Source organism: Geotrypetes seraphini, chromosome 15 (assembly GCF_902459505.1).
Source record: "Geotrypetes seraphini chromosome 15, aGeoSer1.1, whole genome shotgun sequence".
In the NCBI taxonomy this organism is placed as follows: Eukaryota; Metazoa; Chordata; class Amphibia; order Gymnophiona; family Dermophiidae; genus Geotrypetes; species Geotrypetes seraphini.
This window is the reverse complement of record NC_047098.1, coordinates 21,356,265-21,374,194: the sequence shown is the minus strand read 5'-3', so window position 1 is coordinate 21,374,194 and position 17,930 is coordinate 21,356,265. Positions and strand designations below refer to the sequence as shown.

General features: G+C 43.3%; 1 protein-coding gene across 4 annotated transcripts in view; it reads right to left on the bottom strand.

Moving 5' to 3' along the window:
- The window catches only part of DVL1 (dishevelled segment polarity protein 1), a 174,942-nt gene that overhangs the window by 89,493 nt on the left and 67,519 nt on the right, over positions 1 to 17,930 (bottom strand). For all 4 annotated transcript variants that reach the window (XM_033922853.1, XM_033922854.1, XM_033922855.1 and 1 more), the window contains exon 4: positions 6,604 to 6,704. In XM_033922853.1, the coding sequence (XP_033778744.1) occupies positions 6,604 to 6,704 (101 nt within the window). The remainder of the gene's footprint in view (positions 1 to 6,603; positions 6,705 to 17,930) is intronic.

Below are 17,930 nucleotides of genomic sequence, written 5' to 3'. Positions count from 1 at the left end.
TAGATGCACATCTCCTTAAGAATGGTATAGAGTGATACGGGTAAGGGTAAATTGGATGCACATCTCCCTTGAGAAGCATACAGTGATATGGGGACTAAAACTATGCCAGGGTACACCTGGCGGGGCCTCCGCGTGTGCGGATCACCAGACTTGATGGACCCAGGGTCTGATCCGGAGATGGCAATTCTAATGTTCTTATGTCATATTTTAACAAAGCGTCATGTCCCTCCCAAGGCAGAAATTTACATTACGTTACATTACATTAGTGATTTCTATTCCGCCTGTGCCTTGCGGTTCTAAACGGATTACAAATTAGTAGTCTGGACATTTCCAGGAGAATTACAAAACAAAGAAGCAAGTATATAACAGGTTACAATGATGAATAACAATACATTTGGGATACAGTAGAGAGTTACACAACGTTGAAGGAAGCAGTTTTCTGGTTACAGACGGTGATTTCTTGTTTAGGTTTCTGACTATGTATTGGGGAAATGGTTTAAAGAATTGACTAGGTGTTACTGTGGTGGTGGTATTCACTAGAGAATATGCTAGTGCAATAGGAGTGAGGTTAGAATGATGGGAGGTGTTTTTTGAATAGATGAGTTTTGATTTCTTTTCGGAATACTTTAATGTCTGTTGTTTTGATCAGTAGCTTGGAGATGGTAGGGTCAATTTTAGCTGCCTGTGTCGCAAGAAGGTTGTCGTATAGTTTCTTGCGTCGGGTACCATTGAGAGGAGGGTAGGCGAATAGGCTCTGAGTTCTCCTTATTCTGGGTGAGAGGTTACGGTATAGGTGGTTGTTTAGGTAACTGGGTGCAGTACCATGGGTTACTTTAAATAGTAAACAGTAGAATTTGAATTGGGTTCTTGCTTTTATCGGTAGCCAGTGGGAGTCTAGGTAGGCATTGGTGATGTGGTCATATTTGCCAAGGGAGTAGATGAGTCTGAGGGCTGTGTTCTGAACGAACGGTCTGTAATTGTTTTATCATGTAGTTTGGGCATGGTAGGTAGAGGCTGTTGCAGTAGTCTACAGTAGGTATCCAAACAATGAGACCATCATAAGGCAAGCTACTCCAACCCCAGACAGCACTGTTTTATGTAGTATACTAGACCAGAAGGCATTCTTTGATACATGGTAAGGAATTCCAAGAACTGTCACAGTGATTCTAAATCAATCATATATAAGGTACTAGGTCATCAGGATACTACTGTAGATCAACAGATACTGCTCCCCCATAGCAGTCACCAGGAAACAGAACCCCAAAGCAAGACCACATATTTGCTTTCCCATAAGATGCCTCCAACAGCTCTCACATCTGCCTGTATATCTTTCTTTCTGGGAATTCCCCTATGAGTGTATGCCAAGCAGCTCTTTCCACAAGAACTTATCCTAGAAAAAAAAATCCTCCGCACACAAGCATGGATCGGGGGGAGGAGAGCAGGCCATTACAATTCAAGAGAGAAATGCCGGAGCCAGGAATTTCTGGTATATTAAGCTCATGACTTAACAATATAAACAACCTCAGGAAATGTTGTCAGCTCTTGGAGATGAATCCCTGAAGATGTTTAATGATGCAGTACATGCAAGGAGACTGGGAAAGGTCATCCCTCTCATGTTGTATCCATTAAGAGACAATCAGGGTGGTGTTCAAACTAGACATGACCAAGGGTCAAAAAAGAGAGGTTACTCTGCAGCCTAACTCATTAATCATTAATTGGCTCATGTTGGCCATTAAAGTGCTCTTCTGGTGATAAAAGTCACTTGGGCTGATTTATCAAAGGCTTTTTCCTGTTGGCAATGAATTGGAGAAAACTTTTAATGAATCAAGTCCACAGTGTAAAAGTGAAACCTTTAAGCTCATGAGTTTGTTTAGCTGCTTTGCACCTTCCAATTCCCATTTACTCAGATTACCAGTTAAAACTGTTTTGATAAAAGGACAAAAATGTCTCCGTCCTCAGACTTGGATTTCACACACTGCATTTCTGTACCGCATACAACGTTTTGGTGCCACACTCTGCATTCAAGTGCTGTATATTGATTGTCTCCAGGTAAACATAAAATGGAGTGAATCAACAGTCAGAAGCGCAGCCATGAATGGAGAAGGGTGGGAGAGTAGATTGCATAATAAGGGGACTAGTTGATTGGGGATTTATGTTTAACATTTTATTATATGCTTTAAAAATGTCATGTACTGAAGAGCTATGGTACTGTACATCGTTTTTGTGCTAGTTTGGTAAGGTCCTCCAGTATCATTTTGCTTATTCTTTCAACATACTCTTGGGTTTTTGGTGTTGAAGGATGTCTCTATCTCTCCTCATCGTCAACCAATTCACAACCATATGAAATCACTTAAACCACTTGATACATCATCTTCATGGTCATTGCAGCATCACCACAAACATTTCATATGTTTCTTTAGCATATTTTTGCAGTCTGAAACAAAATTTCATGTTATTCATGATCTAAGATTTACAGCACACTTTAAAACACCTTCTCTCAACTGTAGCTTACAACCGACTGACTGCACTGAACAATCTGAAACTTGTCACCCACTGTTACTAAGGTTTGACGCACTGCTTTCCTTATTAAAGATCCCTGCCTTTTTGTTGGACGGTGCTTGGCAGCAGCATTCACCATATTATTTTTATCACAACTCTTGTGCCTTGAGCAATGGAGGGTTAAGTGACTTGCCCAAGGTCATAAGGAGCTGCAGCGGAAATCAAACCCTGTTTACAAGGATCAAAGCCCACTGCACTAATCATTAGGCTACTCCTCCACTCTGGTATAGTAAGAACATAAGAATAGCCTTACTGGGTTAGACCAATGGTCCATCTAGCCCAGTATCCTGTCTTCACGGAGGCCAATCCAAGTCACAAGTACCCGACAAAAATCCATATAGTAGCAGCATTCTATGTCACCGATACAGGTCAAGCAGTAGCTTCCCCCATGTCTGTTTCAACAGAAAACTATGGACTTTTCCTCAGGAACTTGTCCAAACCTTTTTTTAAAACCAGCTACATTAGCCGCTCTTACCACATTCTCTGGCAATCCAGTGCTTAACTACTCTCTGAGTGAAAAAATATTTCCTCCTATTAGTTTTAAAGGTATTACTCTGTAACTTCATCGAGTGTCCCCTAGTCTTTGTAAATCTTGATGCAGTAAAAAATTGATCCACTTGCACCCGTTCTACACCACTCAGGATTTTGTAGGATTCAATCATATCTCCCCTCAGCCGTCCCTTTTCCAAGCTTTTCCTCATATGAGAGGAGCTCCATTCCATTTATCATCCTGGCCGATCTTATTTGAACCTTATCTAGTGCCAATATATCTTTTTTGAGATAAGGACACCAGAACTGAATGCAATACTCAAGGTGAGGTTGCACCATTGAGCAATACAGATGTATTCTAACATTCTTATTCTTGTTTACCATCCCTTTTCTAATAATTCCTAGCATCTTGTTTGCATTCTTGGCCGCCACCACACACTGGGCGGAAGGTTTCAGCGTATTGTCCCCAAAGTGGACCCTAAGCATCCAGTAACTATGATTTGGATTATTCTTCCCAATGTGCATAACTTTGCATTTGTCCACATTAAATTTCATGTCATTTGGACGCCGTCTTCCAATTTTCCAAGGTCTGTCTGCAGTTTTTCACAGTCTGCATGCACGTTAACGTTTTAAATAAATGATAAATAAATTTTTAAATAAAAGTTCCCCAGGTGACTCGACATCTTATCCTCTTCATCAGGAAGAAAATATAAAACCATTAGCTTTGGCCATAATTAAGGAAAAAAAGCCTCAGAAACTACAGTAGATGAGGTAGATACATAGCCTCCATGAACATTCCCATTTCTCTGGAGAATAAGGACCAAGAATGCTTTACTCATGTAAATAAAAAGGCAATAAAAAGGCTGGCGAATCCATCAAAACAGGTGTGCTAACTGGGTCTTACTCCATGCCCACCACACGGGCCACAATTCAATTTGAGGAGCCTTTCCAGCTTTGCTTTTGGCTGTGCTAAAAATCCACAGATCAGACTCACCCAACCTGATGCTGCTTATCTCTAATGCACCAACTGAAATGCTGAACAGATAGAACTTAGCTGCAGCATGCCATCTCTATTTCCAGACACACTGGAAACAAGCGGAGGGAAAACAGATTGCACTCACCTAGTTGGTGCCTGCTTGCCAGCCTCATTCTAAGTCAGGCCAAATACACTAGCAGACAGGTTGAATTGCCATGACTTACCTCCCTTTTTCCGCAACACACTGGAAACAAGTGAAGGGAAAAAGAAGGGGACTGTGATCACTTCAGACTCTATGACCTGGTCCCAGTCTGACACAGCACAAAGCAGACTAAAAGGTAGGCTGGGAAGAGAATTGAAAGCTTTTTTAAAAAATTTGTTTTAATTTTCTTCTCTCTCTTTCAAAAACTTTACTCAGCTGGCACTTAGGGAATGTACCTCTGGCACCCTTCCAAGAATAGGAGAAGAGGACAGAAAGTACTGCAGCCCCTGGCATCACTGGGTTTAGCACCCTGGGCTCTGTGAACTGACCTCTACAATTTCTAGTCCTCTAGTCTGTTCCCCAGGGGGCAGAGAAATCAGCCCAAAAGGACTGTTGCCCACAGTGTCCCTCGTTCTATGCTCCACCAGGAATCTGGGCCTATAGCCATCCCAAAAGCAGTTCACTCATATTTGTTGCACCAGGCCATATTTCTGAACCATCAATTCTGAAGAAATCACGGCAGCACCAGTCCCCTATAAGGGGAATGAAGTCAGCTCTGAGCTGTTTTTCTCTGGCTCCATCTACTGGAAGAGGGCCCACTCATTTGGGCTAGGCTGGCATGGATGTTAAAGAAATCAAATTTAAAAGAAGCAGACAAGCATTTAAATCTTATTTGCAAATAACAACTATAGTCTTGTCTTTGGCAAGCAAAATTCTCTAAAAAGACAAAGCATGTTTTCTATTTAATAACTACATATTTGCTTGGAAGAGATACAGATTATATCTTTGAACAGGAAACACAAACAGTGATAGGAGAGCTCTGGGTAAATAATAGCCCCATTCTTGGACCTATGCCACACACCTCCCTCCGCACCCATGAAAGGGGAGATTTCTACCACCTGTGCCTGAAACCTGTAAGTAATTCCTAAAATGAATCCCCAAAGGACACAAATCAGACACAAACTGCAGCCTATAGAGCTTTACAAGTCATGACAGGCTGCACACAAGCACCCATTAGAGATCAAAATAGGTCAAGACCTTTGAATACCACAGACACTTTCAGGACCCTCCAGTTCTCTAACTGAAAACTCCACTTTTCCATATGTACAATCCTAAATTACCAGGGTTGTACAATGGGACACTGCAAAGACTCCTGATGTATGATACAGATTGGACTTCTGAGGTCTCCTGCTCTATGATAAAGGCAGGGTCTGGACTCCTGGATTCTCCAGCTGTGTTAAAAGCAGGGTCTGGATTCCTAGGCTCTTCTGGTATATGAAAGGGGAACAAACTGGGCACCTGGGTTCTCCCGCTGAATAATAGGGGTAGGGACTGGATTTCTAATTTAAGAAGCACTCCGCTTACAAACTCCACGTTAAACAGCAATGACTACAGTGCTCTTACCCATCTTACCCATGCAGCACACTTGGATAACACCTGTTACATAAGTAACTGTGCTTTATCCCAGGACAAGCAGGCAGCATATTCTCACTGATGGGTGACCTCCAAGCTAACAGAGATGGGATGGTGGGAGAGTTGGCCAAAGAAATACAATTGGAAAACATAATGGCTGAAGTGCACCAAGGTGGTGCAGTCTCTGTGCTGTACCGTGCATGTGCTGTGCCCTTCCATCTTCCGTGTGGCATCATAATATCTGTTTCACTGCTTCTTTGTAGACCTAATGAAATTCTGGTGGCATGGGACTCGAAAAAGCAATCACTCAACCTGAAGGAAGCAATCTTTGTTCAGTGCCACTGACCTTTTGCGCTGTTTTCTTTAATGAAAGACAGCAGGGAAGATGGTGGAAGAGCCAAAGCCTTTCCTTAAATTTCAAAATTTGAGGACTAGCCGCTAGCTCTGCTCCAGCCCTGAGCCCTCAGCCAATCTGAAGGAGCACTGGTGCTGAGTAGATGCTGACCCAGCATAATTATGCTAAGTGAGATAGAGCCAGGCTCGGTGTAGAGCAGATGATGGTGTTTCCTCATGGCCCACCGCCATGTTAACTCATGCTGCTCACCATGCGGCCTGTGGCTCTCTCCAAAGTCTCATCCCCCCCTCCTATCCCATTTAAAGTAGTGACACTGTACTGGACCCACACCACCACTAAAAAGAAAAGACCAAATGTCTAGTATTGCCTCTTTAGACATGGGACCTTATTTGACATAGTTTAGCCTCTGGAAAGGTTAAAAGGCCCACCAGAGAGAGAGAGAATGTAACAGGGGTGCAAAAAGGGGTGCAATGATCTGCCTGGCCCATTTCCTGTGCAAGAATCAGAAATGTTTTTTCATCCAATTTGTGCTGCTTAATGAACATAATGAAAAAGAATGGGAAAGCTTAGGGAATACTGAGATTGAAGAGTGGCTGAGAGAGACATTACCCGCATCAGTCCTCCGCCTGTGCCGGTCTCTTCTGTGGCTAACCATGGATTCCGTCCCTGTCTCATTATCCAGACCATCACGGCTGCTAGCAGCATTGGGGCTGTAGAGAACAGAGAAAGAGGTTTTCAGTACACATTTTCTAGCAGGTTTCCATCAGATGAATGCAAATTCATTTCATATTCTACCACTGCTTTCCTAGACAATCCATTTCAGCCTCCTTCACACCCTCTCCTAGTCTCATTCAAATCTAGCCAGCAGGCATGGCCTAATGCAGGGGTGGGCAACTCCGGTCCTCGAGGGCTGGAATCCAGTCGGGTTTTCAGGATTTCCCCAATGAATATGCATGAGATCTATTTGCATGCACTGCTTTCAATGCATATTCATTGGGGAAATCCTGAAAACCCGACTGGATTCCAGCCCTCAAGGACTGGAGTTGCCCACCCCTGGTCTAATGGAAAGGAGAGAACTAGAAATTGCATTAGCTAAAGGTTTTATAACTTTCTAAGAACAGATTTTCAAAGGGATTGAGCTGCCTAATTAAGAGTTGGCCAGCTAAATCCCCTGATTAAAAATTGCCCCATCACTGAGCAGCTAAATTTAGTTAGTCGATTTTAATTTAGGTCAGTGTGCCATAAATCTTTTGAAGCTGCGGCACAATAAACGCAGGCACGCGGCTGGAGGGCATCTGGAAGTGCGAGGACGTCGACGCGATGATATCACACACCTGTGACATCATCACATCGATGTCATCACATGTCTGGATGTCCTCCAGCCCCGGCCCTGAGCCTCCTATTACCACCGGTGGGGAGGTCCTGGAGAGGGAGAGGTGCGGAGAGGCGCACCTGCTGTCTGTAGGACGTGCCTCTCGCAGCATACCTAGAATCTGCGGTGGCACACAGTTTGTGATATACTGATTTAGGTATTCCCAAAGGCATGCTAAAGTCAGGAGAGTAAATTATTTGCAACTAGTTGAATTTTGGAATGTGGGTGCTTTTATATTTGTATTTATTTTTGAGTATCTGCTCGACTATGCTTTGGGCAAAAAAAAACAACAAAACCACCAAACGAAAAGCCATTGAGGTGATTCTGAGTAATAAAAGAGAAAATATTTTAGTATCTTAAACTAATTTTTAAAGGGAAGCTATTCATATACCATAGTTTCTCTTTGAAAATTAATTTACTTTCCTCACATACTTTGCCACCAGATGGCTTATTCTATATTGTCCAACTAGTACACCTGGAAAAGCAGCATTCCCCTATATTCTATAACCTACATACTCAACTTTACACTTGGCACATGAACATGTGCATGCAAATTCTAAATTAATGTCATTTGTATGCATAAATTAATTTAATGAGCTGATAATTGGTGTTAATTAGTAATAGGCTACAATTGGCCTCAATTGGCACTTAGTTTAAAGAGATTAGGTTCTTACCTTGATATTTTTTCCAGTAGATAGGAATAGTATGCTGAACCATAGGATTGTCCATGCCTGCTCGCGAGCATTCTGCAGAAGATGTCAATCACAGCTTTTCAGATCATCCTCCTCCTCCCTGGTTTCTGCTGCCCCTTCAATTTGTACCAAAGCCAGCAACAGCCCTACAGAAGACAGGAGAAGGAGGGGTATGGGGAACTCCTCGAAACTAAGGCCTCTTCTATCAAACTGCAATAGCAGTTTTTAGCGCGGGGAGCCACGCTGAATGGCCCATGTTGCTCCCGATGCTCATTGAGCTTCTATGAGCGTCGGGAGCAGTGCGGGCCATTCAGCGCGGCTCCCCGTGCTAAAAACTGCTATCACAGTTTGATAGAAGAGGGCCTAAGTGTTTGATCTGCTCAGATGAATTTTAAAACAATCACTAAATGAGCAGTAATGTAGTTAAAACATTAACAAGCATCTAAAAGGACCAATAAATGAAAGAAAAATACAAGTTAAACAAGAATGAATATAAAAGTCCGAACTTTTAAGGAACTCAATCATTCCTCCCTTCTAATTATATACACAGACTCTTCATAATCCAATAGTCTGACTGACAAGAAAAATCTTAGCTGCAGAGTTAACTAGTAAGCTTGAGACATAAAGCAGGCGCATCACATAATTATTGGGTGGGGGATTCAACATACTACCCCTATCTATTGGAAAATATATTATCAAGTTAAGAACCTAATCTCTTTTTCCAATGCAATAAGGATGGTATGCTGAACCTAAATATACCTAAGCAGTCCCAAAGGTCTTGGTGGAAGAGATGAGCGTACACATAGTACCGAGGACCCAAAAGCAGCATCCTCCTCCTGTGATGCTATATCCACCTTGTAGAACTTGGTGAAAGTATGAAGGGAAAACTAGGTCGCTGACCTACAAATCTCCTGCTTCTACCAAGAGGAAGCCACTCCTCTTGGCAAATATACCTTCAACAAGATAGGCGGCTGTTTGCCACAACCAATGTATACGCAGGATATCACTCTATGAATCCATCTGGATATGGTAGCTTTGGAAGTGGGTCTGCCTCATCTCACTTGTAAAAGCTCATATAGGACTTTGCTGAGGCCCTCTAAACTATATTAAGATATCAGGAGGAAAATGGGTCTTGAATTGAGGGCCATAGTTTCAATGCACCTGACTATGTTCAGATGGGCTGCTAGCAAAGCTCTCTTTTTTTCTATCTTGGAAGCATGAAAACCTTGTTACTTGAACTCTAAGAGATGCCATTGCCAATCCCTTGTCAAGGCCCTCCTGCAGGAATGCCAGTATAGATGAGATGGGGGCACTGTCCGGCTCTAGGTTTTCATTATTACACCAGCGCTGAAACATTTCCCATGCCTTAGCATACACTGAAATTCTCGTCGGCTTTTTTTTTTTGACTTGGAGTAGAGTATCAATGACTACTTCTGAGTATTCTATTTCGACTACCACTGTGTGCTCAAGAGCCATGCTATAAAACCAAAGCATCCTGGATATTCTAGGGCAATCAGTCCCTGCGAGACTTAAGTCTGGATGCACTTGGGAGTCTGAGACTTTGTTCCTTTTGTAGTTGTACGAGATCCACGTACTAGAGGCGCCTGGGCCAATCCAGTGCTACAAGAACAACTGTTCCTGGGTGATGAGCTATCTGGTGGATCACTCGGCCTATCATGGGTCAAGGGGGATACAAGTACAGTAGCCTGGTCTCTGGCCAAGGCTGATCCAGGGCGTCTAGTCCTGCTCTTCCAGGCTCATATCTGCGACTGAAGAATCAATCCACCTTCTTGTTCTTTGCAATTGCCATGAGGTTGAATGTCAGATGACCCCATCTTCTTACAATGGCTTGGAATGCTTTCAGAGATAACGACCACTCTCCTGGGTCTAATGTCTGTCTGCTGAGATAATCCATGTGAACACTGTCACTCCAGCCATGTACTCCACAGAGAGACTGCCTGCATATGAACTTCTGTCCAACAGAACAATGCCTTCACTTCCTGTTGGAGCGGAGCGCTCCTGGTGCCTCCCTGCCTTTTTACACAAGCCTCTGTTGTGGCATTGTTGGAGAAGAGCCTGACTGCTTTGTCCTCCAGCAAAGAATGCAGTCGGAGCAGTGCCATTCAAACTGCTTGAAGTTCCAGTCTGTTGATAAGACTACTTCCAGAATGCTGGGTGACCATGCATACATTGGGCATAAGATCGTCTAGGCTCTTGCCAAACAGTATCTGTTCCCTGAAAGAGAACCTGCTCAGTATCACTTTAGAGGTCAAATCACCCACCCATTGCCTAATATAAAGCATACATAACCTGTTCTGAGCTCTTTGGGGAAAATGGGATAGAAAAGGAATTAAATAAAAATAAATGACAGATGGCAATTGAAAATGCTGATACTTCCCCCCTGACTCTGATAGTGTCGTAGAGTGCATCTGTTAAGTAGTTTATTCCTGCCAGCACAAGCTGAGGAAGGGCTCAGCATCCATCAGGCTCTGATTTCTTAGTCTAGAACAGGGATGTCAAAGTCCTTCCTCGAGGGCCGCAATCCAGTCATTTTCAGGATTTCCCCAATGAATATGCATGAGATCTATTTGCATGCACTACTTTCATTGTATGCTAATAGATCTCATGCATAATCATTGGGGAAATCATGAAAACCCGACAGGATTGTGGCCCTCGAGGAGGGCCAGGAAAAACAGAGAGGGGAGCGTGGAGATGGACTCCCTGAGTTTTCAGGTGAGTCCAAGAAGTACAGAGGATTTGGAAACATCAGGGATCATTTCAGCCCAGCAGAAGGATTGCCAGAATCAACTGATAACCGGTGAGACTATTCAAATTCCCAATCTTTCATATGTTATTGAAAAACCCAGAGAAGTAACACTGGACTCAATCTGGGATTTAGTTGCTGACCTAGCCAAGTCTGTTAAGCCCCAGCTTTTGCAGCTGGAAAATAAAATTACTCTTCAAGAAAATGATATAAAAAATATAAAAGTTGAGGTTGATGAATCCAAGAACTCAATTCTGAATATACAACAGGAGTTAAAAGCATCAAAACAGCTTAATGAAGCAATGGTAAAAGATAACATAAGTTTGCGCAGAAAATTGGAAAATTTGGAGAACTTTTCTCGTAATAATAATCTCCGTTTGATTAATTTTCCTAAGATAGCCTCTGTGACACCTAGAGATATGATGAAACGTTATATGGTAGAGATTTTGGGTATTCCAGAGGATACATTACCACCACTTACTCAAGTATATTACTTACCAATGAAAACTACTAAATTACCACCTAAACAACAGGAGGATAATCAACCACTTAATGTTTCTGCAATCTTGGAACTTTCGGACAGAGAGCTAGCATCTCCGGCAACATTGCTTCTCACGGTGGCCCTTGCACCAGATAAAAACTGGTTGCTTAGAATGTACTTTAGGAATAAAATGAAAGAATTTCTTGGACATAAAATATTAATGTTCCCAGATTTGGCACGGGAAACCCAGAGAAGAAGGCGAGAGTTTCTTTTGATGAAGCCAGGTGTTATATCTCTTGGAGGGACCTTTTTCCTACGACACCCTTGCAAATGTGTAATACAGTACCATATGAAGAAATATGTATTCTTTGAGCCATTCCAGTTGACAGCTTTTCTGGCAGGAACTCGACTGGATGAAGGGAAATCAAGAGAGGTCCAATTGAATAAATGATATCCTTCCTCAGCTAAGGGACTTTGTTTTCCTAATATTTGATTTGATTTTCGTCAGCATCTGTTAATATGTCCGCCTCATCCATCTTGGATCTAATTTTGAGGACTTGAGCTGAATTTAAGCTAAACATTTATTTTATTTAGTTGATTATTATGTATTTTACCTATGAGTATTATTTTTCTGCTTTTCTTCAACTTTCTGTACAAGTGGATACTTGATTTATAAAATGTAAAATTTGATAAATATAAAATAAAAAAAAAAAAAAGGAGGGACTTTGACACCCCTAGTCTAGAATGACAGGCATGTGCCACAAAGGAGACCATGGCTGCAGCCATAACCCCTAAGGCTAAAGCTTCAAACTGCCTCCAGAGGACCAGTCCACTCTGTGGTCCTGTGGATCCTTTAATAACTACTCCTCCTTCACTTGGTAAGGAAGTGCATTTGGTCACCTGGGCTACCAGAGAGTCCACCTTTGGCATAGCAAACATTTGCTGGAATTCCTGATCAATGGAATACAGTTTACCCATGGTTTTAGCTACCTTCAAGGAGCCTTCAGGGGTGCCACAGAAAAGAGGAGGGTTGAGCCAAGATCCCGCTCAAAAGAGGATACTAGAAGATGGGGTTTGCAGAGGGTCTATTTTCAATTCTTGGAGGGACTCTGTAATTATCTCCAGTAAAGCAGAAGACATAAAAATATTGAATACTGGCACCATTTCTAGCTGGTACAATTGCTTGGAATATTGACCCCAGTATATCTGAAGAATGAATCTCAGATACACTATCCATCTTCAGTACAGAAAATATGTTTATATGCATCCTTGGGATCTAGGGTACACAGCCAGTCCCCTTTCTTTAAGAATGACAGAATGGAGGGAAAAGTGTTAAGAACATAAGAACATAAGAAGTTGCCTCCGCTGGGGCAGACCAGAGGTCCATCCTGCCCAGCGGTCCACTCCCGCGGTGGCCCATCAGGCTCACTGCCTGAACAATGGTCTCTGACTAATTTTGTAATTTACCTCTAATCCTGTCCCTATAACCTCACCTATACTCCTATCTGTACCCCTCAATCCCTTTGTCCTCCAGGTACCTGTCCAGACCTTCTATGAAGCCCTTTTGCGTACTTCTGCCTATCACATCCTCTGGCAGCGCGTTCTATGTATCCACCACCCTCTGGGTGAAAAAGAACTTCCGGGCGTTTGTTCTAAATCTTTCCCCCTTCAATTTCTCTGAGTGCCCCCTTGTACCTGTGGTTCCCCTTAGTTTGAAAAATCTGTCCCTATCCACTTTTTCTATGCCCTTCATGATCTTGAAGGTTTCTATCATGTCTCCCCTGAGTCGTCGCTTTTCCAGGGAGAAAAGCCCCAGCTTTTTCAGTCTGTCAGTATATGAGAGGTCCCCCATACCTTTTATTAGCTTAGTTGCTCTTCTCTGGACTCTCTCAAGTACCGCCACGTCTTTCTTGAGGTACGGCGACCAGTACTGGACACAGTACTCCAGGTGCGGGCGCACCATTGCACGATACAGTGGCAGGATGTTGTTTTGGCTTTCTCTTTGCGAGACATCAGTTCAGGTCTCTGAGATCCAGAATGGGGCATAAACTGCCAATTTTCTTTGGATGAGGAAATATCTAGAGTAGAAGCACCAATTTCTTTCTTATGGGGGGGGACTGGTTTTTGGGCAACTTCTGAATCCGGACTTCAGTGTCACACCAAAAGGGATACAGAAAACAAAAACAAAAAAAAAGCAAAGAAATAAAAGAAACAATCTGATGAAAAACCATGCTGAAGTAATTAATTTGAAGACAAAGCTTGTTGGGAAAGCTTTATTTAGTGTCCATTCAATTGTGCAAAAAAGAAAAATAAAACTATGAGGAACAAAAGAAATCACTGCACTTGGGAAGCATACTCAAAGCCTTACACTAAGTTCTGAACTCTGGACGGCATAATAGAGAATGACACGGTGACAAAATTCATCACCGTCCTGTCCCCGCGGATAACCGCGGGAAACCATCTTCATGTCATTCTTTAAGGAGAGAGAGAAGCCAGAGTATGAATGGCCACAACCACTGACCCGCAAGCTTTGCTTTGAAGAATGCTGGTGTAGAAGGACCGAGGTTGAAACAGACACTGCAGAATGACAGTCTCTGGTCCAGAGCAGATATTGTGATGTCATAATGCCTCATTCCACCAGTGCCTAAGAACCAATCACATCAGTGATGTCACAATGGCTTCATTATCCTTGGCTCCCATAAGAATCAGAGTATGAATGGCCACAATCACTGACCCGCAAGCTTTGCTTTGAAGAATGCTGGTGTAGAAGGACAGAGGATGAAATAGACACTAGAAAATGACATGGGTTTATTTCCCGCGGTTATCCGCGGAGACGAGAACAGTGATGAATTTTGTCACCGTGTCATTCTCTACGGCATAACCCACTTGTGTGCCCAAATACAATCCTGCTGGTCAATGGAAAAGGCATTTTTGACATGTAAAGCATTGCACATGTACACCTCCTAAAAGGTTTACAACTGTTACATAGTAAGCACACAGAAAAATAGGGGTTAGTGTTCAAAGTGATTTAAGTGGCTAGAAATGGCTCCTGGCCAGTTACATCCCTTATGCAGAGCTATTTGCTGAATATCATAACACAGTGTTTTTCAACACCTATGGACCGGCAGAAATAAAATAATTATTCTGTGGACCGGCATCAGTCTGTGGACCGGTGGTTGAAGAACACGGGGCTAAGTCGTGGGCCAGACCCCGCCCATCTCTACCCAATCTCCACCCCAGACACCGCCCCCATAATAGTACTAATTGCACCTTGCACCTCCCTTGCCTCATCTGACGTTGCAACGTCAGAGAGAAGGTTTCCGGTTCAGGCGCAGGATGCCCATAGGAGCCACTGCCCGTGGCTTTGTGCACTGAATCAGTTAGGAAGAGGGAGCTGGCTCGAAGATAACACCGCATTGATCGCACCGTGGACCGGCGGTTGAAGAACACTGTTTTGGGCCTGATGCACCTGCTGGCCCTGTGGACTGGCAGGAAATTTCTGTGGACCGGCACTGGTCCATGGACCGGTGGTTGAAGAACACTGTCATAACAAATTGCTAAACTAATTGCTAAACTATTTTGTGGGCGGTCCAGGGGGCAGATCTGGCACTCATCCATAGAACACAGTCCTATCTTTATGTAGTATCACTTAGGCAGTAAAGTGCTGAACATTGCCCTTAACCACATAAGAGATAGCCGGCTATATAAACCCAAATAAACAAATGCCATTGCCCACACCATCAGAACAAGGGACGGTAACAGATATACCCACTAATAACAGCACAGTCCTAGAAGAGAAGAGAATTTCACATCTGGAACAAAACAAGCATGTCCTAGCCTAGCAATCAGAAAGGAGGCAGAGTGAGTGATACAGTGATTGGTAACAGTTCAAAAATTATGATACATAGATCTGCCTACCTCACTCCATCCAAAACTCTGTTTCCTGATTTCATCCAATGCTTGTTGTTAACTGTATCAAGTCTTTTTTTCTAATTAAACATACACTGGTGGTTGTGCAGCTCTTGATTCCCATGCAGGGCTCAGTTCATTGCCAGATTTACACTTCAGATCATACTACATGCAGCACAAAGTGGGCATATGAAAGTTCAGCCAATGACATGGTCTGGGTGGCCGCATGACTTCCAGCGCTTTATTGGGAGAAAGGATAGGGGAGTGCTAATAGTAGTCAACACCCACAATTGCTCCTAGCAATATGCAATCAGTGCACCAGAGCTCAGAAGCCACCCACCAAAAGCAAGGTATGACCCTGCATCCAGCAGCATCTGTTGTTCCTGTTCTATGTGATAAGGTTAGGTCAGCAAAGACAGCCACACCAGTTTGGCTTAATCTTAAGCTGAGGGGGGACAGGTCCAGGACAAATATCAGGAGGTTCTGTTTCACGCAGCGAATGCTCTCCCAGAAGAGGTAATTGCGGAATCCACCATTCTAGGATTTAAGGATAAACTAGATGCACATCTCCTTATGAGAAGCACAGAGTGATATGGGGACTAAAACTATGCCAGGGTACACCTGGCGGGGCCTCCGTGTGTGCGGATCGCCGGACTTGATGGACCTAGGGTCTGATCCGGAGATGGCAATTCTTATGTTCTAATCAACAAGCAAAAGGTCGCTGGCAGAAATATATAAGAACCCATTAATCCTATCTCCTCATTTTACATAATGTGACAATAGGACAAATCAAAATTTGGTCAATGCTAGTACAGTAGTATAGTTAGGATTTTTTAAAAGTCTGGAGAAATTTCTGAGGGGCAAAACCATCAGCAACTGTTAGGCAGGTAAACATAAGTCGTGTCACAGACATGGGGGGAAGCTGCTGCTTGCCCCTGATTGGTTGTATGGAATATTGTTTCTATTTGGGTTTTTGCAAGGTACTTGTGACCTGGATTGGCCATTGCGAAGATGGGATACTGGACTAGATGGACCATTGGTCTGAACCAGTAAGGCTATTCTTATGTTCTTCTGTTTTTACGGTTCATAGACAACCCCGTGAAAGACAAAGGTGCGCACCGAAGAAAATTAGTTTTTAGGGGCTCCGACGGGGGGTTCTGTTGGGGAGCTCCCCCAGTTTACTTAATAGAGATCGTGCCGGCGTCGTGGGGGGTTTGGAGGGTTGTAACCCTCCACATTTTACTGTAAACTTAACTTTTTCCCTAAAAACAGGGAAAAAGTAAAGTTTTCAGTAAAATGTGGGGGGTTACAACCCCCCACACCCCCTACAACGTGGCGCGATCTCTATTAAGTAAAGTGCGGGGGTTCCCCCCCACGCCCCCCCCCGTCGTTGCCATAAAAACAGTAATTTTCTGCGGCGCGCACCTCCGCGCTGTGCTCAATTGTCTGCGCACGCCTTTGTCCCGGCGCACTTTTGACCTGACACCGTTTTTACTTGGGGGAATGAGCATCAGGAAACAGATCACTCCATTGGGATCTGCTTGGTACTTCTCCCAAGAGAAAAAAATGTCTGGAGAGGGTCAAAGTATACCAAAATGTGGAACAGGGAAAACATCACAATGGGCTTCAATAAACAGGGACAAAACTTTATTGACCCAACATGAGCTGTGTTTCGGTACACAGCACCTGCACCAGAGGTCAAACAGCGTTCTGTGAAAAACTGTTAAACTTGATTCAACATTCAAAAGTACCCAAATTTGAAAATAAAGTGTCGGCATCCTGAGACAAACAGCAGGAAACTGAGTTGTGCTGTTTTCCTTGTTCCGCTTTTCCCAAGAGAGACAGACTGGTCATTGCTGGAGAAGGGTTGTGGGCTCAACTGACCCCTTGTCTAACCCAGCAGGGCTCATCTTATGTAAATACCAGGAAATTCTGAGATTACAAAAAAACAATCTTGTTCTCAAAAATTTTTGAGAGACCAATTTTCATCCCAAAAGAGTAAAGAAAACTGTACAGACTTCTACATCTTCACCACTAGAGGGCAGTATAACACTGAGAAAAAAATATAACCTTAGACATTACTAATTGTTCACATTTTAAAAACCCTAAAATGAAGACAGCTAGATGGAATAATAAGAGTTTATCACATCTTATTTTTATATAGCAGTGAAACTGTAATTAACACCTGAGTAGTATAAACAGACAGGGCTATATTTTTAAAAGCTGAGTCAGGATCTACGGCAAGCTCTGTTAGTAGAGAGGAGACAGGCTGAATGTGCTTAAGAGTATTTTCTGTCTCCTAAAGCTAGGTGCATAAATTTAGCTACCTGAAAAGAGGTTTTCTGGGAGGGAAGGAGACATTTTATTGCTGTTGTTAGATTCTTGATATAAAGTCAAACCTCGGTTTGCGAGTAACGCGGTTTTACAAGATGAGCAAAACACTCTCGCAAATCTTGCCTCGCAAACCGAGCATGGACTCGATATGTGAGCCCCCACCCACCCAAACCCTTACCACGATCGGCCACCGGCATGCAGCACCAATCCACAGGACATGCCGGTGCCGAAAGAGCCTGCCGATGATCTCGGCTGGGCCTTGAGCATCTGCACATGCTCCCACTCTCTCCGAGATTCTAATGAGATTCTCGGAGAATCTCATTAGAATCTCGGAGAGAGTGGGACCTGGTGGTCTAGCGGGTTTCTGGGGCAGGAGCGATCTTC